The sequence below is a fragment of the Tyto alba genome, unplaced genomic scaffold, assembly GCF_018691265.1.
Source record: "Tyto alba isolate M040663 unplaced genomic scaffold, T.alba_DEE_v4.0 Super-Scaffold_6, whole genome shotgun sequence".
NCBI lineage: Eukaryota > Metazoa > Chordata > Aves > Strigiformes > Tytonidae > Tyto > Tyto alba.
In genome coordinates this window covers 30,584,204-30,610,297 of record NW_024881327.1, presented here as the reverse complement: position 1 = coordinate 30,610,297, position 26,094 = coordinate 30,584,204, and the positions used below count along the sequence as shown (strand labels likewise).

The 26,094-nt window shown below is 35.8% G+C and overlaps 1 protein-coding gene across 4 annotated transcripts in view; it reads left to right on the top strand.

Annotated features, from left to right (window-relative positions):
* WDR19 (WD repeat domain 19) overlaps nucleotides 1–26,094 on the top strand; it is a 46,724-nt gene that overhangs the window by 992 nt on the left and 19,638 nt on the right. For 3 of the 4 annotated variants that reach the window (XR_006166995.1, XM_042807598.1, XM_042807597.1), the window contains exons 2-24: nucleotides 379–470; nucleotides 555–620; nucleotides 3,835–3,960; nucleotides 6,702–6,817; nucleotides 7,346–7,461; nucleotides 8,745–8,825; nucleotides 11,093–11,205; nucleotides 12,449–12,622; nucleotides 13,804–13,874; nucleotides 14,602–14,774; nucleotides 14,873–14,987; nucleotides 15,718–15,824; nucleotides 16,243–16,365; nucleotides 17,710–17,859; nucleotides 18,399–18,546; nucleotides 19,168–19,372; nucleotides 19,928–20,087; nucleotides 20,727–20,837; nucleotides 21,109–21,218; nucleotides 22,160–22,217; nucleotides 23,135–23,281; nucleotides 23,394–23,476; nucleotides 24,951–25,034. Coding sequence is in view for 3 of the 4 variants with exons in the window: in XM_042807598.1 (XP_042663532.1) it covers nucleotides 379–470; nucleotides 555–620; nucleotides 3,835–3,960; nucleotides 6,702–6,817; nucleotides 7,346–7,461; nucleotides 8,745–8,825; nucleotides 11,093–11,205; nucleotides 12,449–12,622; nucleotides 13,804–13,874; nucleotides 14,602–14,774; nucleotides 14,873–14,987; nucleotides 15,718–15,824; nucleotides 16,243–16,365; nucleotides 17,710–17,859; nucleotides 18,399–18,546; nucleotides 19,168–19,372; nucleotides 19,928–20,087; nucleotides 20,727–20,837; nucleotides 21,109–21,218; nucleotides 22,160–22,217; nucleotides 23,135–23,281; nucleotides 23,394–23,476; nucleotides 24,951–25,034 (2,729 nt within the window). In the remaining variant the exon portion in view is untranslated. Of the gene's footprint in view, nucleotides 1–378; nucleotides 471–554; nucleotides 621–3,834; nucleotides 3,961–6,701; nucleotides 6,818–7,345; nucleotides 7,462–8,744; nucleotides 8,826–11,092; nucleotides 11,206–12,448; nucleotides 12,623–13,803; nucleotides 13,875–14,601; nucleotides 14,775–14,872; nucleotides 14,988–15,717; nucleotides 15,825–16,242; nucleotides 16,366–17,709; nucleotides 17,860–18,398; nucleotides 18,547–19,167; nucleotides 19,373–19,927; nucleotides 20,088–20,726; nucleotides 20,838–21,108; nucleotides 21,219–22,159; nucleotides 22,218–23,134; nucleotides 23,282–23,393; nucleotides 23,477–24,950; nucleotides 25,035–26,094 lie in introns of those variants that run through there. The other variant, XM_042807599.1, reaches the window with a different exon arrangement.

Below are 26,094 nucleotides of genomic sequence, written 5' to 3'. Positions count from 1 at the left end.
TTCTGGTCCCAAACTTTTCCATGAAATTTAGAGAACTAAACATTCTGGTCTTTGGACATGAAGGGGACAGTCTCATGCAATTTTTTTATTTCAGTAACTTTGTAAGATAAAAAAAAATAGTTGGGATAGAGTCACAGACACCCAGCACCAGAAACTTCAATTTTTCCAGCACAAACAAAAAGATTATTCTGTGGAATTTTGGTACTTTGGTGCATTAGAAACACTCAAAAGTTGTGCTTTAGTTCTTTTTTCTTTTTTTTTTTTTTTTTTTACTCCATGGTACAGTTGCTAACATGTTAAGAAGTTGTTTATTGCTACATGCTAATGACATTAAGATTCCTAATTTCCCACTTTTTTTTTTTTTTTTTTGTCTCCCAGCAAGTATTCAGTCTGTTAGAAAAAGCTTGGTCTGGTTCCCCTGTGCAGTTTGCTTGGCAGAAAACTTTGGGAAATTTCCTTGCTGTAACAGGGTAAGATTACAAATACTTATTGTATTTGTCCATATAAATCACTGATGAAGTAAGAGAATTATCCTATATGTTAATCTTTTTTAGAGGTGATCGTGCTGTGACAATTTTTGATCGTCATGGTCAGAAGAAAAATGAAATCAGCTTACCAAGGTAGGTACTAAGATGGATTTAAATTATTTCCTTTGTTGTTTTCTTTAAAAATGCTTTTTTTCTGCTGAGGTGCTTATACAGTGTGAGAAATTTGTAGGAAAAGATACTATCTTTGATGAACATACCTGGAAAAGAAGACAAACTGGTGAGCATGTATGGAATCTGAGATAGTAGAAGCTGAATTCATAGTAAGCTAGCAAGGATAGTCAGAAAAATACGTTCTCCTACCCAAAACACTCTTTATTAGTAATAAACTCAGTCTACTTCACTGAAACGTTAGGAGAAGATCTGTCATATTAAGAAGGAACATAATGAGATTGTATACAACGTATTCACGTCATGCTGATTACAACTGCATTCTCGCTGCTTTCGGTTTTCTAGTAATTTGTTATCGTAGTCTTACTGAAGAAAGATACCCTTTCAGTTTAGTGCTTTTCTTGATGTTGCTGGCATAATATATAAATTAACATTTTTACTTTATATTGAGAGTGTATCTCACTGTTTTTCCTTCTTATAACACTTTGGTTAACACTAGAGAGTGGTGTTGGAGTGTACAAACTGGATTTCTTCCAGATGAAATTTAAAAAGTAGTGTGCTTTGGAAGATGCAGTCTAACTGCTAGAAGGCATTCAGTACATAGGAACAGGCTAGATATGGCCCAGAAGAAACCTCCCTAGGTGCAAACACTGTGATATCAGGTCATCATACCATATTGCTCTATAAATCTACTTTAATTGGGCACCATTACTACCTGATGTAGCAATAGTTTCATCTGTGTACTCTTCGTTTCTTTTTAGTATTTTACCTGCTCCTAGCCTAAGTACTCATGCAAATTCCTGATTTTTGTATTCTGTTTCTAAGGACCTGATTAATTTTGATTCAGGTGGAACCCTTAGTCAAGGAAAAAATTGTAAGCCTTTAATCTGGAAGTCTAACTTCCATTTCTAGAATGTGACTTATATATCCCTGTATAGTTGGTAGATATGAGCCAGAATCACTCAGCTCCCCAAGAACTCTCTAGAAATCCAGTTTTTGCAGTTCATGGTAGTTGCTACCTTGCATCAAATCAAGAGGTGCAATTCTCATTGTCTTTACCAAACTCGCTTGTATCTCACTGACCATCGCATCTTGCTGTCTTATTTCAAAATCCTGTTCTGGTTAGGTGCCATTTATAATTCAGGATGGCTACGTCAGAGTCTTGCTTGGTAGTATCCATGGCCCAGTTCATTCTGCACTGCTGTTTTGCACAATGGATAGTAAATGCTCATTCTTTCCAGCAAACTGCCAAAAGTGAGGAAAGCTCTGTGGAATCAGTGGTGAACTCTTTTCAGAGCTTGTGTTGGACTCTGGGTTTCCTCCACTGTCATATGGGTTGGTGAGGATGGTGTGAAGGGGAGTCTACCTTTCTGATGGACACTGATAGCACTACCATATTGATGGACAGATGTGATCCTTTCCTTCAGGGAAACTGTTGTGGTTTGAGCTCAGAGGGCAACTGAGCACCACACATCCACTCACTCCCCCCTTTCCCCCCAGGCGCTGAGAAGGAGAAAATAAGTAAAAGCCCGGGATTCAAGATAAGGACAGGAAGGAATGACTCACCCATTACAGTCGTGGGCAAAAGACAGACTTGTTAGGGGAAGAAAAAGAACCCATAAATTTATTACAGATGCTAACAACAACAACACTTAACAAACAGAGTAGGACAGTGAGAAGTATTACCACATCTTGAAAACATTTTCCCTCCACCCCTCCCTTTTTCCCGGGCTCAGCTCTGCTCCCGATATCTCTACCTCCTCCCCCAGCAGCACAGGGGCAGGGAATGGGGGGGGTGCATTGAGTGCTGCCGCTTCTTCCATCTTGGGCTGGGGAAGGAAGCTTCTAGAACTTCTCCCCCTGCTCCATCGTGGTCCCCCTCTCGCAGGAGACAGTCCTCCATAAACTCTCCAAATGGAATCCCTCCCACGGGATGCAGCCCTTCCCGAGCTGCTCCAGCATGGGACACCCCCACATGCTGCAATCCTCCCAGCGCCAAACTACAACAGTGGGGGCTGCTTCTTCCCCACAGGATCCTGGCCACCTTCAGGCACAATCACCTTAAATTTCTGTGTGGGACCCCCCCACAGGCCGTATGTCAGTGTCTGCTCCACCATAGACCTCTGTGGGTGGCAGGGGGGGCCGCCCTGCCATCTCACCACAGGATACAGGGGGGTCTCTGCTCCAGCACACCTCCCCGCTCCTTTCTTTCTCAGTTCCTCCACTGACCTTGGTGTTCATGCAGTTGCTGCAACTCTTCCTCCCAGGTCCCTTCTTAAATACATTATCTCAGAGGCGCAGCTGATGGGGCTCGGCCTTGGTGCAGAGGTGGGGCCGACTTGGAGCTGGGGGAGCTTCCAGAAGCTTCTCACAGGGGCCGCTGCTGTAGCCCCCTCCCTTCCTACCAAAAATCCCACCACACACATAAACCCAGCACAGTTTTAAAAAGAAAGACAGGAAAAACTGGAACTGAAGGCTTACTGAATTAGTTTATAGCTATGTGTGTTTCAGTAGAACACTTTTGAAATTGCTTACATTAGGAATTTTCATTTGAGTGGTAATGAGAGTGAAATTTTTCAGAGATACCTTTTTAATCTGAAACTATCAACTTATTTATCTAGAAAGAAAAGAGTGGTGTCAAATGGTATCGGTTCTTAGTCTACAGTATATGGTGCTTTAAAATAGTGTTGTAAACAACAGTGTTTCCAATTCACTAGAGACTTGTGGGTAAGTCTGCTGTCCTCTTCATTCCGGGAACTATTTGCAAGTGGATGTTTCTCCTGCTTCTGCATAGGTTTCTTGTCCAACTTCATTATGCTTGTTAAACTATTGGAAAAATAATCCCAACACTGAATAGCCTCTAACAAAATATCATGATATAGGGGATTTTCACTGTCTCTTGAAAATCAAGGTGGCAGTATTTCAAGTACTAGGATGTAGGTAGCAGTCTTCTTTTCATGACCTTCCTTTCAGTCTCTATCATTTCAATGAGATTTGAGTAAGGGTGCAGTTGCTGTAAAAGTACACTTTACAGGTAAATCTACAATCTGTCATACATTTGCTTGGGAGGGAGAAGGATGGATAGGGACTTCAGCTGAATAATTCTGGATGTTTCTGTACACTTGCAAACATATTTTAACATTATTAGTGAAAGTCTTCATTTTTTTTTTTTCTTCAGTAACTGTGTTGCTATGGACTGGGATAAGGATGGAGATACTTTAGCAATAATCACAGACAAATCTAGTGCCATATTTCTGTGGGATGCAAACACAAACAAAACAAGCCAAGTAGACAGTGGCATGAGGTAAGAAAAATCTTTTTTAAAGTGTTTATTTGAAGACTTGGATCAGTGTCTTTTTGATGTGGAGGATATAGTGCAAAGGTCATCTTTTTATTGGATTCTTCATAGCATATATACTGTTAAACTAATATGCTACAGTTTGTTGCTAAATTCTTTTTTGCATGATTTGATGGTTTTGAAGTGTTTGTTGTGGGTGAGGGTTTTGTGGTTGGCAGGGGTTTTGTTTCTTTTTTAACTGTCAACAGTGCTGAGTCCCCAGAGAACTTCTCTTCAATGTTTCCACTTTGTGATAGCAACAAGGATGGGTGAATTGTTTGTATATCTGCACTGGCTACACTTTCTCCAATATATTTCACACAAGTAAAAGCTTAAAAGTAAGCAAAGTGATTTTAGTGGTGCTAGGATTTTTTACCCTTATAATTAGAAGGGGACTAAAATGCTATTCACAAAACAGACTGGTGTAAGGATGGGAGAAGATATCTAAGGCAATCCTACTCTTAAGGTTCAAATCCCTCTCTTTCTGAATTTGGCCACAGACTTAAAACTATCCTGAGACCTACATATTGTTCTATTAACAGTAAAACTTTTAGCTTCTTTGAATCTATTCCACTGAACTATTGCACTCTACATAACCTGTCTACATTCTGTCTGTAAGAAAGAGAGTGGAAAGGAATCTGACCCATGTTTGTTAGGGCACTCACCTGAGCAGAGAAACAACTAATTTTGAATACTGCTGCTACTTTATTTACTTGAGTTGAGACAAACACTCCTGATTTAACCCTTAATTTCTGAATTTCTTTTGTCTATGTTTGGGGGGGGTTGGTTGGTTGTTTTTTGTTTGTTTGTATGTTTGTTTTTTAATAGTCAAAGATACCAAAATTGGAGTGTTTTATCCATTAAATGAAAAAAACTCAGTTCAGCTAGAAAAATTGGGGTGTGGGCATTATGTTGGTTTCTATGAGGGTGCTTTTTTCCCAGATTTAGGTTGAAAACTCCATGTCTGGAATATGGAAATATTCCATATTTCCATTGACATGTACACCTGTGTTTTGTAAAATGCAGTTGGAATGTTGGATATTTGATTACGGGATGTTTCCATGTGTTACAGCCTGGTATCCTGTATGTGTACATTGAAACTGAACTTAAACTGTACTGAAACAAAAAATAACTTCTGTACAAGTTATTTCACTCCTGAAAAAGTGAAAGAATTGCCACTTTGCACAAAATACACAGTGACTTAACCAATACATGGTTTAATGAAGTTATGTTTTGAAGATTTTATTGGTAGAATGTTAAGTCACATGTTAGAAAACAGTTTCAAAACAAGCAAATGATTGTACATACAGATGAGAAATTTAAAGCGATTACTTCTTCCTACTGTCTAATTTATTATATGTAGCGTTATATAGGCATCTTGTTTAGGTATTTGTGGGTTACTTGGTTATTTCTTAGTCATTACATTTTTGTCATTATTAGTTATTACATATTATCAACAATATGCATTTTTAGCACAGACGTTATAATGTTTTTTTGTTTATAATCTTATTTTCTGGTGGAATACATCAACTTTGGCATTAAAAATGCTTTTTTTGCTAAAGTTTTCCCAAGTAGGGGTTTGGGTTTTCTTCATAGGTCAATTTTAAACTATAGCTATTTATATAATCAAAACAATTTATGAAGATATATATACATGTTATAATGTGTGAAGGAACAGACTACATTGTACCTCATTTTCATGTGTGAACAAATATTTTGTGGAGAAGAGTAAATTGCCAGTATGCAAGCAAAAAAGAGCATAGAAGGTACTTACCAGAATGGAGTATGCAGTTATTGCAGTTCCTTCATGATCTTTCTCGCTAATATCTGAGGTGAATTGCTTACTGGAGGCAGTCTCTAGAACAGTATATAACAATTCAAGTGCCTAATCCTTCTTTTGTTACAGTGTTACTGCTTAAGCAGAATAAGCACTAAGACATATAAACAGTGTAGTAATCAGGCTTTTGTGGTATCCCCCTCTTTTTGAAATGAAAAAAGCACAAATAAAAACCCTCACATGCAAACCAAATATATAAAGGAGGTCATCTCATGTGCCAACATCTGAAATTTGTTTCAAACTACTATTGCATGCTTACAGTAAAATTTAAAAAGATGGGAGAGGCGTTAATTAAAATAACTGCACTAATTAGAAAATTCTGATTAAAACTGTTTTGTTTAAGAGGCTTTTTAAAAGTGTGATGTATAGTATTTATCTGTGTACCCCTAAAATAGCGTACACCAAAATAGGCCTTGATGTATCTGAAACTTCAAGTTAAAATGGCTCCTTATTTTTATTATTACATTGACTATTCACTTGGAGTTGGCTGAATTCATAGGATTATTGAAGTACAAAAAAACAGTGGAGAAAGTGACTGGAAAACTTCACGTACCTTCATGGTATCTCTGAGTGTTGTTTAAAGCTGCATATTTGGCCAAATCAACATGATTTCATCAAAGACCGTTGATGCTTGCAGACACATTTGCACAAGTTTTATTAAGTTACCTCATACAACTTTTTATTACTTTGACTGTTTCATGCACACTTAAATAATTCTGGTACTTGTTGTAGAGAACATTTGTTTAATTTAAAAATTCTGCTTGGTCTGTGTGATTCCATAGAACTTCAAAACAAATAAGCAATATATTTTTATATGTAGGTACATTAAAGAAATCTCTAGTATACAAAGTAAAATTTTTCTTCATTTTAGGGATGCAATGTCTTTCTTATTATGGTCTCGAGTTGGAACTTTACTTGCTGTTGGAACAACAAAGGGAAACTTACTTATATATAATCGTCAGACTTCTCGCAAGATTCCTGTTCTTGGTATGCATTGGTTTGAAACTAAGCTTGCACATGTGATAGCAGAATTTTGCTATTATACTTAGATTCCTTTTTAGTTCTGTATGTGAACATGCAAGTCAAAGATGTACTCACACTTACCTTGCACCTTCTGTTTTGTTGTACTTACCAGAGTGTTTTTACAGTATAGTAATTTAAAAATATACATACATACCTGATACTGCCTCATGGGAGATTTGTGTTGTCTTTCTTGAAAAGGATTTGTGTGGTTGTTCTTGTTGCTAAGTTACTTTTTCTTGCCTGCTTTGAATTACCTCTGGGCAGAAACATTAAGGATATAGCACAGTCCCCAGAAATTTGATGCAAATAAATGGAAGAACAGGGGCTGTGCAAGTTCATATAAGGTCAAAAGACTTCCATCTGGGAGTAGAAGATTTTATTAAAAAAAAAATTACTGACAATTTGTTTGAATAGCCAAATAAAGCATATTTCCATCCTGGATGGTTGTATGGTTGTGTTCATTTGTGTTGTATAGGTTTCTTTCTTTTTCAGGTAAGCACACTAAGCGGATTACTTGTGGTTGTTGGAGTACTGAAAACCTTCTGGCTCTGGGCGGTGAAGACAAAATGATTACTATAAGCAATCAGGAAGGGGATACTATAAGACAGGTAGTATTTATAACCCTCATTTGATTTTAAGGCATACATTAATACTCCTGGTTCCTGTGAAAGCTGGGACCTGTGGGAGTTTAAGCCTTTTCAGTCCCTCTGCTTTCAAGAACAAGGAGCCTTTGGGAAACCTCATGTAGGATGAGGGCATATCTAAACATCTGAGCCTCTGTGTTATGCGACGTGATTTATGATACTAGAGTCTCTGCAGTTCTGCTGTGGTCCTGCCTAAAAATGCTTCTGTCATCCTTGATCCTGACCTCTATCTGTTACAAGAGGATCCTATAAGTGCAGTCTTAGGTTGACTTCCCCAGTAGCAGCGGAGGACAGCTCTCACATGATTGTTTATAAGGTCTCCAGGAAGTACTTTTAGTGTTAGTTTTGCTTTAGATTGGTTAAAGAAAGATCTTGCCTCTTATCTGCAGGGATTATTCCTAGGCTGGACCTTCACTGCATTGAGAGGCTGATCCCAGTGCTTCCTCCAAGTATACTCAGATTAAATAACCAAGCATTCTGTTTGTTTACATACATCATAGTCCTTCTGAGCAATGACAGTTACTGCATAATATGCAGATGAATATAATTCACTCTTTAAACTTTAATGAACAGTGTTTTACTCAAGATTATCAAAGAACAAATCTTTCATAGTTCATTTCATATGCTTCCATCTTTATGTCTGAAGATCACAACTGGAGAAGTATACCCTAATAAATTTATTAGGGTGAGTCTGTGCTTTAAACTAGCTGGCTCTTAGGTAGTAAAAATAGCGTAGATGAAACAGCAGAGTCCTAAGCAAGTCTTGTTTATGAGGTTTTGTAATCTCATATCAACTACAAAAGCAACTAGATTGGTATCACTAACTAAACAAGATCAGGTATGTCCATATTAATGTGCATTGTAAGTATTTAACCTGTATGACTTATTCTTGGTCTTCCTTCTATGAATTTGCATTGAAGTGACCTTGTTTGTACAGCTTCAGTTAGTACTGTCTGTATAATATCATCCTGAAAGTCTTCTTCCTCATTTGGATCTTTCCTTCTCTATTTGGATTTGTATTTCTGTTTCCTAGATACTTTTTTAGTATATTCCACGATAATGTGTCATTATGATCCAAACTGAAGCCACATTTTCTCCAGCTTTTTTCTTAGTTTTGGTACTAAATGCAGTAACAACTCTATCTATCTCTAACACTAAAATGTACAGGGCAGGAATAACGCAATTACTTTTCATTCGTATTTGCTACATTAACTGTTGATTTCTCAATCTGAACTTCTTTCTTGCAGACCTCAGTGAGCTCAGATCCCAGTGATATGCAGTTCTCGGTTATGAAGACTGATGAAAGAATATCAACCAGGGAAAGCACAGTAAGAATTCAATACAAATTACTGCAAAAAGTGTTAATCTGATGTTTCAGGGTTTCTGCTGGCAATCAATATGGGCCAGGAAGCAATTTGTTCCTCCTTGACTTAAAATTTGGTGTTGAAGATAATTTTTTTTATTTTCCAAAACGTTCCTTTAAAGTAAAGCCATACCCCTTTGTTCATTAAGGTTATATTCATGAAAAGTGCAACGATAAGCAATATGACAGATAACAGAGCAGTTTTGCAGTGGTAGTTAACATAATAGACGGAGAGGTGTGCAGGGACTTGAAGTACATACAATATAAATACAGAACAGTATCTGCAATGTGGCAGATGGAAATGGAGCAGGACTGTCAAAATTGCAGAGGAGCTGCCTTTCAGAGGGCAGATTTTCAGCTGTTTTTGGGAACACATCACTTCTGTCTAGGTTTTCATCTTATGCAAACCCCAGCATCAGTGAGGCTAAAAGCCCCAGTGTCAGTCTTCTGGTATGAGCATTATCCTGTCGGTTTAAATGGCTACAGTGTCACTGTTGTCTTCATCTTTCTTGAATGATTCAATGTCCATCAGATCAGTAAATGATGAAGTACAGAGAACTGGGGTAAAGATAACTATTAGCAGAGCATATGGTTAAAGGATCAGCAATGAAATACCAAGACAAGACATAGAAAGTCCATGGATAGAAAGGTGGTACAGTGTCAGAATTTGTCCAGATCTATACAATGTAATTAAATTCTCACAGTCAGATTTAATCTGTGGAGTATAGGTGTTAAGAAAAAAATTTTCCCCATGTTTACATTGACAAGGACCTGTAGGAATTTTTTGCCTCTCTGCATGGAGTGAAATGTTTTCTGATTCCTAGGGAAATGTAATTAACAGAGATTTTGAAAATACAGGAGCTGAGGACTTCAGCCATGATTTCTTCTGCTGCTTCCTGAAGCATGCAATAGCCTAGGCTTCACAGGGTTTTTATTACAGCTCTCAAGTTTGCTGTAAAATGTTAAGGAACATTCTGTAATTCTGTAGTTCTTGGTGTTTGTGCTTGGATGGTCCGTCAGCAGCTCTAAGCCACATAGCATTCATGCCAAGGTGTCTGTTGTTGTGGGGGGTGGCTTGGCTTGATAACGATCACTTCCAGCCTGTTAGTTATGACATTAGGGAAAAAAAAAACCTGCAAGTTGGATCAAAATAAGTAATACTAGAGGTAACGTCTTTCCCTGCAACATACGATAATTCCTGAGATTTCTTAGAAGAGTTTAAGAAATAGTATTTCTTAAATACTTCATCATCAAGCTGCAATGGAATTATAAGCAAACTGTTTTAAAAGGCAGAAAATATAGTTTTTATATTTGGGGAAACTTTAGGAGTTATAGGTTAGGATTTGAGTTTGTAATTCTAGATTAATGGATTTGTAGGTCAATATATGTGTTTTTTTCTCAGTTTGAAAATACCAGCTATGTATTTCATTCTTCCAGCTTTTATTGTAGGAATAAACCATTGTCTCATTTTTAGACAGGGAAAGCTGGAACAGAAGGTAATGTAAATTTGTAAATAGCCCTTCAGAGTATCTTTGTCAAAAAATAAGGTGAAGCAAGCTGCTCTTCCTTGCTTTTTCTAAAATTAATGTTTTCCTCTTGCCTGACAACAACACACACTCTAATAACAAAAATAATCTTAAAAAAAAAAAAAAAATCAAAGTTCAACCTATCTTCCACTGTGAAGTCCAGCATTCCTATGGGATTCTTCAAATAAAATTCATTCACCTAGACTGATACTAAACTGTAAACACTGCGTGTTTAATATATACTGAGCGAGTTGTTTCTTTTGGAATGGTCTTTCTGTCTTTAAAATCTCAACAAGTTACTTGAAATAGCAGTGTTGTGACAGTTTTCCCTTCAACCTCCCAGATAAAATTCTGTGGATCAAAAACCCCATTGTAGTTAAAGTGAAAGTAGTCCAACAGGGTAACTCCATGTGACCTGCTGCTTTTTCCTCTGAGGAAACAGCTGACTTAATGCTTCTGTAGGGAAAAGTCTTGAAGTTGAGATGTGGGTTCTTCTGGGCTTGCATTTAGATCTGTGAACCACTGGCTCACAAGGGGAATATCCTGAAAATTTCTTCTACTGTTGATAAAGATTCAGAATTCAGATCCATGGGATTCTTAAGGATTATTGAAAGTCCTAAGTCTCAACTTTTAGTGAAGATGTAGGGCCTTATTTTAAAGTGATGCCATTCTTATCAAGTTAATTTTTCTTTTCATTCATTGGCAGGTAAGTGTAGTGGTCGGCAAGAAGACTCTCTTTCTTTTTAATTTGAATGATCCTGATAACCCGATTGATCTGAAATTTCAGCAGCCTTATGGCAGTATTGTAACCTACAGATGGTGAGCAGAACATTCTTAATGAAGCATTCTAGTATTAACAAGCTGAAGATTTTCCCAACAGTTCTGATAAATGCTGGAAATGAAACCATATATCCCTTGCTTACACTGAATTTTTCTTGGACCTATTGTAGGCTTTTTAATAATTCTTTTCCAAACACAAATAAGTCTACATTTTGTAATTGTTTTACTTGGCAATTCAATGGCTATAAAATCAGTATATAAAAATGTAATCATTGTTGGTATGCCCAGTAGATTAAACTGGGAGTTTTACAGGTTGTTTTCTGTTTTGATGAGTAAGAGAGCTAGAGAAAGAGCTAGAGGTGGAGTTGTATCCTTCAGCTAGTTTGTTGGTTTACAAAGTTGTGCAAAATTCTTGTAGCCTCCCTGCTATGTAATCCAATTGGTAACGTTCCTTTGAAGAAATCCCAAGGTAGAAGCTTCAACTCTGTACCCAAACAGTAACGGTACTGTTTCTATATCTTTGAATCATGACACTCTGTCTTTTAATGCCTGTTCAGTCAACATGGAAATGACATTATCGCTTTACACTACAACTGTGTAAGAAAACCTGTAGCTATATACTTATTAATTTATGAGCACATGGCTAACAAGGCATACCTGGGCTGTTTCACTTGCGATGATTTTTTTGCAACTAAGCTGATAAGATACTGTTAGAATTCATCCTTACATGCTGTAACTATTTCTGCCATAACCTCATTATTTCTACTTGACACTATGAAAAGTAAACAGGCTACCTATTCACAAATATAAATTGTAGCTTTGGTGCTTCCGCTGTGTTTGTAGTAGTATGCCTTGAGGTCACAGTGACTGGCATTATTATTTTTACAGTAGTTTTGATGGAAGCAAGTCAGCCAGAACCTTGAAGTTTCCATCTTCTGTCATGCTTATTCCAATAAAGATACTAGAGATCTTTCTCCTGGCATCACTGTCATGTATGCAGCTTGCTGAAAGTAAAGTGGTGTTACAGAATGTAGAAGAGAGAATAAAGATGACTTATGATTGAACTCTGGGCACAAACATGGTTTTGTCCTTTAAGAATCTTTGGTTGTTTTTCCCATAATCTATTTTATACTATGTTGTTTTACATTACAATATAAATTCCCATCATTTGATTATTTTTCTTATTAAACGGAGGCATTGACAGTTATCCAGTAGTCTGAAAGAAAATGCATTTTGCGTATTACATAAATAGATCTCTTAATGGTTGCTTTTTTTGTAACAGGTATGGTGATGGCTACATTATGATTGGTTTCTCACGAGGGTGTTTTGTAGTCATTTCTACGCACATTCGTGAGATAGGTCAAGAAATCTTTCAAGCTCATAATCATAAGGATAATCTAAGCAGCATTGCTATATCACAGTCATTAAACAAAGCTGCATCATGTGGAGACAATTGGTAAGTGGTAGTTTTAAACATAAAGAATGATCTCGCGTAACTGTAGCTGTTAAGCATTAAAGCTAGGCTCCCTAAGGCTTCAAGGCTCCCGAAGTCAGCGCAGAGAGGAGAGTAACTGCTCTGTAGAACTACCTCTCTGCCTGAAGATAGGAGAAGCTAATTTTGACCAAAATCTCTGCAGTTGTAATTAACTTCATTGTAATTAATTGCAAACAAACAAACAAACAAACCCACTTTAGTATAGATTATTCCTTTTGATTCTTTTTCTACTCTGTTACTTGGCTACAAAAATGTCCAGATTTCTTTAGTATCATTTATTGATTGGACAGAAACATCTGCTTAGCAATAGGAGAACTATTTAAAGCTGTACTGAGTGTGCTGATATCCTGCTATCCTCCTCCCTGGTGTTTGGTCATATCTGCAATCTAGACCAAAGTATAAATATGTAAGCAGTTGAGGAAAAAAGTAGCTAAAGAGACTGTGAGCTTTTCCAAAATATGTTGTGCATATGATAAAGTATCTCCTTTAGCTCCTCGTCTGCTACTCTCTGATTCTGTGGCATCTGAATTCTTCAGCAAAACAGGAGCTGAGTGATGGTAGGAGTCAGATTGTTTTGTCTGCCCTCAGTTCTGTGTATGACACTTGCATGTCAAGAGTGGTATAACTACGAGCAAAACATGGTGCAACTTCAAGCACTTCAGCTATTGTACAATAAGTACTATTTTTTCAAGGAGTTCCTTAGCATATGTTGAGTATCATGACAGCATAAGTAAACTCTCACTCTGTCTCTTCTTATGGGAAGCAGGATTGAAAGCTAGCTTTTGTATTTGTTTCAAGCAGTGTTTATTCATCAGGAAAGTGTTTTTAACCTAATCTGTATTGTGACAGGTCAAAAGGGAGTAATAGTGTGTGTTTCCGACCCTTGAATTCTTTCGAGTTGGATTTGTGCCTTTTCCTCAAATTTTAGTTCTGTAAGCAAATCGTTTTGTACATTGATAGTGATATACTATTTAGAGTGATGGATAACAATGAGTGCATGTTGCTCTTGAGGAAATGGAAGGCATTTTGCATTTGCACTCTATTTTTTGCTCTGTTAGGCTGTCTTGGTTGGATTGGATTTATTCCAGTTTATGATGACTGAGATTTATTTTAGTGAGAATATCTGTTTATTTTTGTTTTAGCATTAAAATCCATGATCTGTCAGACCTGAGAGAAATGTATGCTATAATAAACTTGGATGATGAAAACAAAGGTATGTTAACAGTCTCCATGAGGATAGAAAATTTTACAAATTCAGTGAAACAAAATTTTGATGGTTACTCTGTTTACATGAGTGAAAGTATTGTTGTTGGGAAAACTGTGTAATATAGAATTTGTCATAAATTCCTTCTTGCCCAACTTGTATTTATTAGGTGACCCATAGCAAAATGGGAACATATTTTATTTTATCTGTTCAAAGTATAGAGAAGTACAGCTCTCAGAATAATTGATCAGGTGGTGTTTTTGGGGGGGGGGTTTGAATCTGTAATTGTAGTACAGTGTTTTCAGATTATTAAAATAATATACTTAACTACTTTCCTTTATTTTGGTGGGTTTTTTAATACTTTTCAGCATTTCCTGTACTGATGTGTGATATTTAATCTGTTCTTATACTGATATACAGGATTTGTGCCTGTGGCTTCCAGAACATTGTTACAAGACTATGTTCTTGGGTAATGAATTACCACCGTTATCTCCTCTTGTAGTGTCTGTAAATGCTTCACTTATTGTCAAGTCTTCACTCTTAGGAAAATGCTAAATTAGTGAATTATGGGTTAGGTTTGAGTGATTTCAGTTAATCTTGGAATTAAATTAATTTTTTATGAGTACATTAGTACATACATTTCTATGTATGAATTCCTACCATTTTCAGTAGTTAAAGAAAGGATTTTTTTTTTCTTTTTTTTTTTTTTTTTTACAAAACCTTGTGAATGTTTTAGGTGTAGATCAGCTGTCTTGGACAGATGATGGACAGTTGTTGGCAGTATCTACACGAAGAGGATCCCTCCATGTTTTCTTGACAAAGCTTCCAATCCTTGGAGATGTTTGCAGTACCCGGATTGCATACCTCACTTCTCTTCTTGAAGTTACTATAGCCAATCATGTGGAGAGAGTATGATAACCTCTTCCTTTTAAACTTCATTTAGAAATAAGTGAAGTAAGTATTAATAGTGGATGAAAACTATGTTGTTTTGTTTTGTTTTCTTACAGGAGCTACCAGTCACAATCTCTGTTGAAGTAGAGCCCAGTTTTGTTGCTATTGGTGTTTATCATTTGGCTGTAGGAATGAACAATCGGGCTTGGTTTTATGCACTTGGAGAGAATAGTAAGCATAAATTTAGTTCTCTTAAAACTACTGCATCATTGTGTCTTATTTTATGAATTCAGTATTGTGTTTAGCAGTTCTGGACATTCCACATTGAATAATAACATCTTGAATTTCCATATGGTCCTTTTAGGACCACACAATGATCTTCACAAACTGAAGCAGTTATGACAAGGCATTGAAAATAATAGAAATAAAACTTCAGATTCAAGGTATTGGTAATGAAATGTAGAATGCTTCTTTTTTGTTTTTTTTTCTGATCATTTTGTTAACTAATTAAGGATTTAAGCTTTTGAGACGTTATTTGACCATGTCTTTAAATACTAAGTTTGGCAAAGTACATAGGAGCTAAATGATCAGAGGGTTTAAATTCTCAGTTTAGTAGATGTTGATGTTGTTTTCATGGGATATGGTAAAATTAGTTATGTTATGTCCAAATTTTGGACAGTAGATTTAAAGCTTTCATGTCTCTCTAAGCTCATCTTTCTTGACTAATAACAAATTAATCAAAACTGTAAGAATACTAGTCAAAATTGTGTAGGAAAAGTTTCTCTTGTACTTTCCACCCTGTTCTCTGACTGCCAAGAAGAAAGTTTCTTTATATGTGACTTGTCCCCTCTCTGCTTAGTTGTTTTTCACATCTGATTGTTGAGCTGCAAATCTAAATGATAAGTGAACACTTATACAAAATCAAAATATTTTTACCTTTTTTTTCCTCTGAATTCTTTAGATGTAAAAAAGCTTAAAGATGTGGAGTACCTGGGGACAGTAGCAAGTATGCACCTTAATGCTGATTATGCTGCTGCTCTTTTTGAGGGTAAAGTCCAGTTGCATATGGTAAGAGCTCTGGCAATTTGGAGTCATGAACTGATGTGATCTAAGCTGAACAATTTAATGTAATTTTAGAAATGAGACAAAATGGCATGCTCTTTAGTTAATGGAGTGAAACGTTTAAAATTCTTTAGATTTTTTTTTGCTGCCTAATTAAAATATAAAGCTGAGCTCCTGCAGACTTTAGAAACGCAACCTAGTCTAGAACAGGTGAAGAAAAAGTGTTTTCTTGTGAACTACTTAAAAGTTTTATTTTAAAAGTCTCTGTAGGAGTGTGACAGAAGCAGATGCTGGGTTTTTAAGGGATGCTGCTCACGCACAAGTTTGTTTTCATCTCATTTCCTTACAGTTTGATACAGGCAAAACTATCATACCTCATTGTTGACAGTGGATTTTTTCATTTCATTCTATTCTTTATATTTAGATAGAAAATGAAGGTTTGGATGCTCAGGAGGAACGAGAAACTCGACTGTTTCCAGCAGATGATGATAAATACCGAATTTTGTGTCATGCTTTAACTAGTGACTTCCTCATATATGGTACAGATGTGAGTATTACTTCTGTTTTTAAAGACCTTTTTAGATGGAGTATATTTCTATCTGAATTATTTGGATTATTACTCATACTTTTAGCAAAAGAAATGTGCTTCTGAGAAGTTCACAGTGGATTATTTTCTGCGCAAGAACTTCATACAAATACAGTCAAAATTGCATCCAACTTCCTTTACTGTTACATTTGTATGAGACACATTGGCAGCAAGGTTAAGTTTTGCTTTTACTAATGTGTGTTGCAAAACACTGATTTTAATAGCAGAATTTAATTCTGCTGCCTTAGTGAGAAGGTTGGCAATCAAACTGTCTTCCAGATATAAGAAAGAACATAGCACTTGCCTTCAAATTTGTTGATTTAGGTGGTAATGTGATAGATGTGAGCAAAAAGGTACTGAGGTAAACAATTATGATAGCATGAACAGAAGTCTTGACTTACTATTGAAGCCTTTGCCCGAAGATAATTTTTTTTAGGTTTTTCAACAAAGATGGGAATTAGGAGGTCACTGAAGAAGGATGTGAACATACTTCTGGAATTTTTCCAGAGATTTTCCTATGCATGAGGCGTAGTTTCTTTCCTTTTAATGTCTTCTGGCACTGGGACTACAGGGCACATTTGGCATTGTAGTATTGTGCTGTTTGTGACACAGACTGATGTACTGACCTACCAGAAGAAAGACAGAATCACTGTCTCTGGCGTTATCACTGGTTTAATAATTTGAGTGGTGTGGAGCAGTTGAGGGCTTTCCCACCTCCTCAGTACCTAAATTGGTACTGATAAATTTGAAGTACTAAATTCGCAACTGATCAATTTGATCTGTGCAAATTTTACAATTGTCTTCAAAAGCCACCTTTTACTTCCAGTGTTCTTTGTGCGACACTGGTTGAAATACACTATTAATCTCAAATCTGTTTGATTGCTTTTGGCCCCTGCATTAGGTACATCTGTTCTTAAGAATGTGTGGTTCTTCCTTGGATGTAGATTTTTCAGCTTTCTTTGAAGGTTAACTTGCTCTTATGAATGAGGCAGGCATTTCCCCTGTTCAGAGAACTGCACAGTAAATACAGTTTGTGTCCACAAAGCAGAGCGAGAGAACAAAAACAATAGAAAATCCCTCAAACCTCCAACTTATTTCCCCACCCCACGAAAAGCCTCAAGTCTTCCTATCCTGCCCAAAACCAGCTGTTAATGAAGAAGGAAGCCAAAAAAACACCCAGAAGTATTTTTCTATAAAAACTCTCCTTGCTCAACACTCTTAAGATGAGAGAAACTACAATGAAGTTAATTATCCACTTGCCACTTACTGATGTTATTATTATTTTTTTCTGTTATTTCTCATCAGACTGGAGTTATTCATTATTTTTACATTGAAGACTGGCAATATGTGAATGAATATCGGCATCCTGTCAGTGTGAGAAAAATTTTTCCAGATCCCAATGGTACCAGATTGGCTTTCATAGATGACAAAAGTGATGGCTTTGTCTATTGTCCAGTAAGTTAGTGTGGGTTATCCATATAGTTGTATTTACAGGCAGGCTCTTCAACTGTATAGTGGTTTTTAATACAGAATGATGAAGCTTTTTTCACTCCAACACATATGCGGGTACAAGAAATAGTCATGGAGGCTTGAAGATAACTTAATTGTAATGTAAGGGAATAAAATCTGTCATATTAGATCAGGACGATTTCATTATACTAAATTCCTGATCAGTATTTTTCAGAAATGTATGTGCTTCTGTATTCAAATAGAGATATTTTAGCCTGTTAACAAGCACTGCCAATTTCACTGCCTGTCCCCAAACCTTTTTTCTGAGAAAGTAAATAAAATTCAGATAATGTGCATTTTCTCCGTTTACTTTCCTTCTGAATTTAACTATCATGTTATTCAGAGTCACTGGTTGTATAAAATTTTTTTCTTAATACAATTTTCATATTTCTGCATTATTTATATTCTTTAATCATAGCCATGATGAATATTTAGTTTGTCTCCTTAGTCACTTGCTAGTAATTTTACTTTTGCATTATTTGTAGGTAAATGATAGATTATATGAGATTCCAAACTTCTCGCCAACTATTAAAGGAATCCTGTGGGAAAACTGGCCAATGGATAAAGGTGTTTTTGTTGCTTTTGATGATGATAAAGCGTATACTTACGTTTTTCATAAGAATGCCATTCAAGGTACTGTAAATATTTTTTAAAACTTACTCACTATTTTAGTTAATTAAGTAAAATATGTTCTGAATCTTCAGTTGTCTTAAATATTTTTCATAACTGTATATATATAAGTAGTACTACAAAAGTTTTGAAGTGCAACTGATGAATAGAAAACTAGGTACTTTGTAGGTTTCTGTGTAAAGCTCCAATAAAGTATTTTGGTCTTAACTCCCTAAACTTCTTGCTATTATATTTTTTCATGTGAAATTTACACATTATGCTTCAACTGTATTTTGAAATGTTCATGAGACAATCTTAGGATCAGGGTGACAAAACTTGTATTCACTTACACTGTTAACCAAAATTGTAATCATTGCTATTTCTATATTTGTGACAGAGAAACATTAAGAAATTTATCTACAAACATTCGGAAAATGACCTTACTAGTTTAGAAGATTTAAGTTATGTATATTTACTTTACTGAAAAATGTGCACTGTACAGTAAATGGTGACTACCAGAATTAGAGACCGTGAATTAACGCCCTGCCAATCTACATTATTTCAGCTGTGACTGCTTGCTACACTTTATTCCATGTACAGGTTTTTTAAATGATGTTGTCTTTTCTTCCCCATCTTCGAATCTAGGATCAAAGATTATTTTGGCAGGTGGTACGGAAGTCCCCTTTTCCCATAAACCTTTGTTGTTGTATAATGGAGAATTAACTTGTCAAACTCCAAGTGGGAAAACAAACAATATCTATCTGAGCACTCACAGTTTCCTTGGCAATTTGAAAGACTTTGGACCTAATGAGCTGACACAAATGCTTACTCAGACTTTAATGTTGAAAAGGTACATCTGCGTTTTAAATGTTTTCTTCTGTGCTTGTAGCTCAATACAGCATATCCTGGTGATTTAAAAATGTCTTGCTGAATATTGACAAATTAGATTGATCCATGTGTCCACGTAGCTGTCTATGCAGACCAAACAAAGTAAGTGACCCAGTGGTGCTTTATTTGTTTTTCCACGGTCAAGTAAAAGCTGAAGTAATTTTTTTCAAGATTGATTCGAGGTTCTATGCCAGTGACTCTTCCAAAATGGGGCGAAGGTGCTTCTTACATATTCCCCTCCCACCATAATGAAGCAGTACAAAATCAGTGTAATGGAAAGAATGCCAGAATAGGGAAAACAGATGGTTTCCCAAAAAAGTGTGGTAGAAACAGGAGAACCAGAACTGTAAACTACACATTTGAATTTCTGTTTTCTTCCTGACACATCTCTGTCTCCATGGCTTAGAAGTAAATGCTTTTTATGTTTTCCCTACCATAGTATTAAGGAAAAAAAAGCGTTGAGAGCAAATTTTAGGTACGAATAATACTACTTTTAAATACATTTTACCTTCTGTAGGTTTTCTGAAGCATGGGAGGTGTGCAGACTTCTGAATGACCAGTCTCGTTGGAATGAGCTGGCCAAAGCTTGCTTACATCATATGGAGGTGGATTTTGCCATACGTGTTTATCGGACATTTGGTAATGCTGGGATGGTGATGTCACTAGAGCAAATAAAGGTAAAATGTAAAGTCCCTTTTAAATAGGAATCATGGTGATTTCATTCTTCTTTAAGAATTACTGAATTCTTATTTTTGTGGGGATTTTGTTGTTTGTTTTTTGTTTGTTTTGTTGAGTTTTTTTTTAATAGAAGGTGAATTATTTTCAAGGGAGTTAATAGTCATAGAAGAAAAAGTATCCAAACCATGTAACTCTTGCTTGGTTTTCTCTTGAAGTGGTTTTAGTCTCTGCTGGAATGTACAACATTCCTTTCTGCCTTTGCGTGAAAGCAGCAGAATATATTCATGCCTCAGGCATCTTTTTTCCTTTGTTATTTTTAAGAAAATGTTTAAGACCTCTATTAGTATTTTAAAAAACCCCAAACAACAGATGGCAATTATACATCTAAAAGTGAGCATGAAATAGTACCTTAAAAATGTACTTCTGCAAATTGTTGATTTTAGACAGTGTTAGCTGTAGTGGCTTTGAGCTACAATAAGATAGTGAGAGAGAGCTGTTTTCTGGCTTGTAGAATCCAATACACATGGTTGGGAAATGTAAGGGTATTTTGTTTTACTGTACTTACTAGATTATGTTACTTACAACGATACTTTTTTTTTCTTCTGGACTACTTTTGCACCTATTACATCTTTTTACAGGGAATAGAAGACCACAACCTTTTAGCAGGACATCTTGCCATGTTTACTAGTGATTTTAATCTGGCGCAGGATTTATATCTGGCATCCTCCTGTCCTGTTGCTGCACTTGAGGTATTCATTTAAGATGTGCAAATTTTTTTCTGCTGTTTTCATCTCCACCTTGATGTTGGAATATTTTATCTTCTGGTAATTCTGTCATCCTATGGTTTTGTTCTTGCCGTTGTGTTACTGATAGACATTCTTTTCGGATGAATGTCTCTCAAATTATCTGAATCTTTCTAGAATACTAGGTCTATATTTGTATTTAGAATAATATAAGGTTCATATTAGAATTCAGAATTTGATACATGCATCAGAAAATGTTACTATTCTTTGTTAATAGATGAGAAAAGACTTGCAACACTGGGACAGCGCACTTCAGCTGGCTAAGCGTTTGGCCCCAGACCAAATCCCTTTCATATCAAAGGAATATGCAGTGCAGCTTGAATTCATGTAAGTTCTCCTGTAAAGTTGCAGCATAAGAATATTAAGCCAATACTCATGCCACTGGAAGAATGTAGAATTGAGATACAGCTGACTGCATTGCTGTGAGAGGATTCTGTGAGGTCTTGCAGCTGTAGTAGGAGGAAGAGTAGGTTTGTAAGGAATACTTCATGCTAGAGACATATGTTAGCAAATAGCAGTTACTTTTGATTAATTTCAGTATATTTTGGTTCTTTGCAAATTATAGGTCCACTGTACAATAATATCATCTACCACATAAATTCTTTGTTGCAGGCAAGTGCTTGAAAAATAAAGTTCACACCATTTAACACTTCTTACATTGGACAAAAGCCTTGCCTTTTGCCTGTGTCTCCTTAAATACCCAGTAGCCTTCATTTTCTTACATGTTTTAGGTAGAGGAGTGTCAAACTTCAGGGCTGCCAGTCCCTGAAAGAGAGAAGGTATTAACCATTTGCCATGATTTTAAAGTCTGTTTTATAGTTAATTCTTCCCAGATGAAACCTGGTCTGTTTAATGTCTAAACCAAGAGGAAAAACTCTTATCTATTAATAGAGTTTTTAAACAACTCCTTCCCCTTGACAGTACCCCCTGGCACTGAGAGAGAACACGTGTTGGTCACAGAAGGAAGGAACAGAGGCAATTGCAGCAATGCAACCATCTGTAACTTGAGTTCTGAATGCATTTAAGAAAATAAAATTGCCTTTGTTTTTACATTGCAAAAATTCTAAATAATTTTAAAAGGTTAGTTTCATTTATCTTCCAGAAAAATGTGGAAATAGAAGTGAGATTATTGAGATGGATTGTTCAGATAGAGTCTTTGCCTTCCTTTCAGCAAGACAGATACATGCATAATCTGTGTGGTAGGAAGGTAACCAACCATCTTTCCCTATTAAAAATATTCTTCCATATAACTTCCATTTTTCTTTTAGGGGTGATTATATTAACGCTCTGGCACATTATGAGAAGGGAATCACTGGAAACAATAAGGTAATTCCTTTTTAGTAAATATAGCATTTGTACTATCGTACTACACATTAAGTTGTCATGTTTCAGACTCATTTGAATTTAGTTTTTTCTTACTCAGCTCTAAATCTATATGACTGTTGCTTTTGGGATAGTAGTCTTTGCACTTTTCTTATTTTTTATTATACAGACTTATGCTTTCTCTAGGTATAAAGCGTTATTGCCATAGTATTAACATGGCATAACTAAGGTTTTGTAATTTGAGCAGTTTCATAATAGACATGCAAATGTCAGAGAAAATATTGCTAGGATTTTCATTGTTATAACAAAAGTCCTAATTATTCCTTCTGTTCTTGTTTACCAAATTTTTAACTATATGAAGAAAAGCAAGGATTGTGTTAGAAATAAACATCATATTCAGTGGATCCTCTATTCTGGCATTATTTCCCATAATATTTGCAAAATGTCTATTAGGAAGCATCTTAAATTATAATAGAGGAAAATAATAGGGGAAATAACAATGTTTTCTGAATTCAAGCCATTTGGCTTTATGAAACATCAGTGGCCTTACCAACTTTAAAAAAAAATAAAATAAAATAAAAAAATATCCTGCCTGTAGTTTCTCTTTTTCTCTACTGTTGGTTTTGGAGGAGAGTAGTACTGAGCTGTCTGTAAAACAGATTCTTCTCATGTATGCTTGATCTGGACAAGTCTTGTAAGTAAAATGTAAAAATTAAAGACAAAGTTTAAGAATAAAACGCAGCTTAGTTCTTCTAAATAAGTGACAGCTGCTGCTAGGCAAGAATTTTGAGACAAAAAATGATTTAACTAAGTCCATGTAATGTTTTCTTAATTTGTTTCAGTGCTTGGTTACTGTGGCTTTTATGACCTGGTATTTCTGATATAGAATGTATAGTTACTGCTTTTCATTTGATTGCCAGTACCAGGAACATGATGAAGCTTGTCTTGCTGGAGTGGCTCAAATGTCCATTCGGATGGGAGATATCCGTCGAGGGGTAAACCAGGCCATTAAACATCCCAGTAGGTTACTAAAAAGAGACTGTGGAGCTATTCTGGAGTGTATGAAGGTATTCAAAAGAGTTTAATAAAGCCAAGGCTGAATATGTGAATTCATTAAGCTATCTATTTATTTGTGGTCTTAATTTAGAAATGATATTTTAATGATTTCCAATATTTTAGCAATTTTCAGAAGCTGCTCAGCTGTACGAAAAGGGACAATATTATGACAAGGCAGCATCAGTATACATCCGATGTAAAAACTGGTAAGTACAGGTTTCAGGGAAGTGCCCTATTTCAGAGGACTTGCTGTGGTGCTCTTTGGAAAGGAATGTTTCTCTGAATAGCACAAATGTCTCATTAATTATGTTTCACTGATTTTATTGTTCCCTCCCTCAAGCTTAAACAAGAACAGTGTTCTCTCAGAAGCTTATGTTGTTTTAAATATAGTCTTACTGTAAATGGGAGATAGTATTCCTTTTTTCTTTTTTTTTGTGTGTTATGTTTAAAGTTACATAAAATTTCAAGTCCTTTATGTATGTGTGTGTGTGCATGTACGCATGCACCCATTGAATTTAGTCATTTTATTCATGTAGTTACTGTTTACTTCATTACATTTCTTCAGTTATAAAATACGTATCTGAGATTGAATATTCAGACAGTTGGAAATGAAGTTGCTGGTTCAAGTGGAGTCTATATCATGAGTAGTCAGAATCACTGGGGTTATGTTTGATATATTTTTAATGGTTTGTAGTGAAGTTTATTATTGTCAAGTTTCCAGTGGAAAAGTACAATTTACTGAGAGATTTAAGGGCTTAATTATTGCCTAATTACATTTTACAGACTTCTAATATTCAGAACTGTTTGGAGCAGAGATCAGGACCCCACCTCATTCGTACGAGGGCTCTAAAAATTTGGTTGGAAGATTATGTTCACTTACTAAGGAAAATTTTATTCCATCATAGAAGTGTCAGTGGCATCAGAATGGTCCAAGAGAATGCTTCATTAAGTAGGGTAGCTTGCAGATAATGATAGCCTTGGTTTGGAAGGTGGGAGGCACAAGCTTTGTTTACTCTAGCAGAAGGAGGTTCAGTGTGGGGAATGCCCTATCGTTTAGGCAAAGAGGTGAGATTTAAGGCCAGCCTCTCATATCCTTTATCCTGAAAGGCCCACTGCTTAGTTTGCTGCCTTTTATCGATCATATCACTTTGTACAACTCCTGAAGCTAGATTTATGGAAGGCATGACGTAGTTCTGTGTTCCTCCACACTGTTGTCACAGTTGTTGTCACTCAGGGAATCTGGTTCTAATTGCCTAGAGTCCTCTGCACTACCTGTGGCCTTAAGCACACAGTCACCACCTTCTTGGTGGTCTTTTTGTACTCTTTTGCACATTCTTTCAGGTTATAGTTTTAATACTGTGCTGCTTCTGTAGATTAATTAGAGAATAGTGGAGGTAAAAATTGGTGGTCTGGCATTTCTTATGCTCTTACATCTTAAAGAAGAGAAGATACTGTCCTTCTTTAAGTCTGTATGTTCATGAAGCAGTCTATGATTTCCAGCTCTTACATCTATAAAGTACAGCTTTTTGGAAATGTTGAAGTGCCTTCAAAGCTTATACGTTATGTTAAATTACTTCCTTTTTAGCCTTCTTTTCAGTCTTGATAGAAATATGCCTGTTTTACTACAGAAAAATTGAAACTGGATGTATTTATTAAATTATTATTATCTTGTCTTTGTAGGGCAAAGGTTGGTGAACTACTTCCTCATGTTTCATCTCCAAAGATTCACCTACAATATGCAAAGGCCAAAGAAGCAGATGGCAGGTGCATTTGAATGCTTATCTTTTTTTTATAAAACATGTTGTTGTTATTACTATTATTATTATACAACCCTTTTGTAAAATTTAATTAAAAGACAGACTTTAGATTTTGCATAAAATAACTTTGTGAAAATGGATTCTGAAATGCATAAACTTAAGGTATTGTGTAAAGATTTTAAACATAATCTAAGGACCTTCCACTAGTATCAGAGATGTGTTTCTAATTGATTGTTTTCCTGTCTAAGCATTAATATATTTTTAACAGAAATCATTAAAGGTTTTAGAGTACTGCACCCAATGCAGTATTCCACTTAGCAGGGTACTGAAGTTGTTTGTTTCTAACAACTCCTTAGCTGTGATTTGTAAAGGTCATTCAAAGAAGGAGTAATTATGAAAGAAAATTTTTCATTCTGGAACCAAATTACTGTTACATCTTAATGGCTGCACTTGCAAAATATTGAATAGTGTGAAATTCTTGGCTGAAATGAAAGCCCAAAATATGTTATATTTAATCACAGAATACAGTTTCTACTAGTCCTTACCAGTAAGTAAATGTGCTTCAGAATAATACTTTGTAGTATGAAACAGCACGAAAGCTAAATGTTTGTACTGATAAGACTAGAAAATATTATTTGTGTCAGTTGCATAGTGTGAGAATGAGAAATTGCTTGATCTTGTTCACAGAACAGAAGTCTTACTTTTAAAATTGTGCAACTAGTTATCATCTGTTTATTATTGTTCTCTCCCAAGTGATTTCATATGGAACTGATGAAACAGATGATGTTTGCTGATGGAACAGATGAATCGCTTTTAACATATACCAAAAGGGATGCTGGCAGAGTAGGTCAAAAATAGTGTGATAAACATTTTTCTGTTGTCTGCCTTTCGTTCTCCCAATTAAAATGAAATAACGACCAAAAAAAACATAGCAAATGCAGAACAAGGCTATTATATGCCAACTGAAAGGAAGATGTCACAAAGTAACCTCAGAAATAAAATACTGTATGTTTCCTTCACACCATATTGTAAAGAATTATTTAAAAGTTAGAAAAACGGATGTGGAA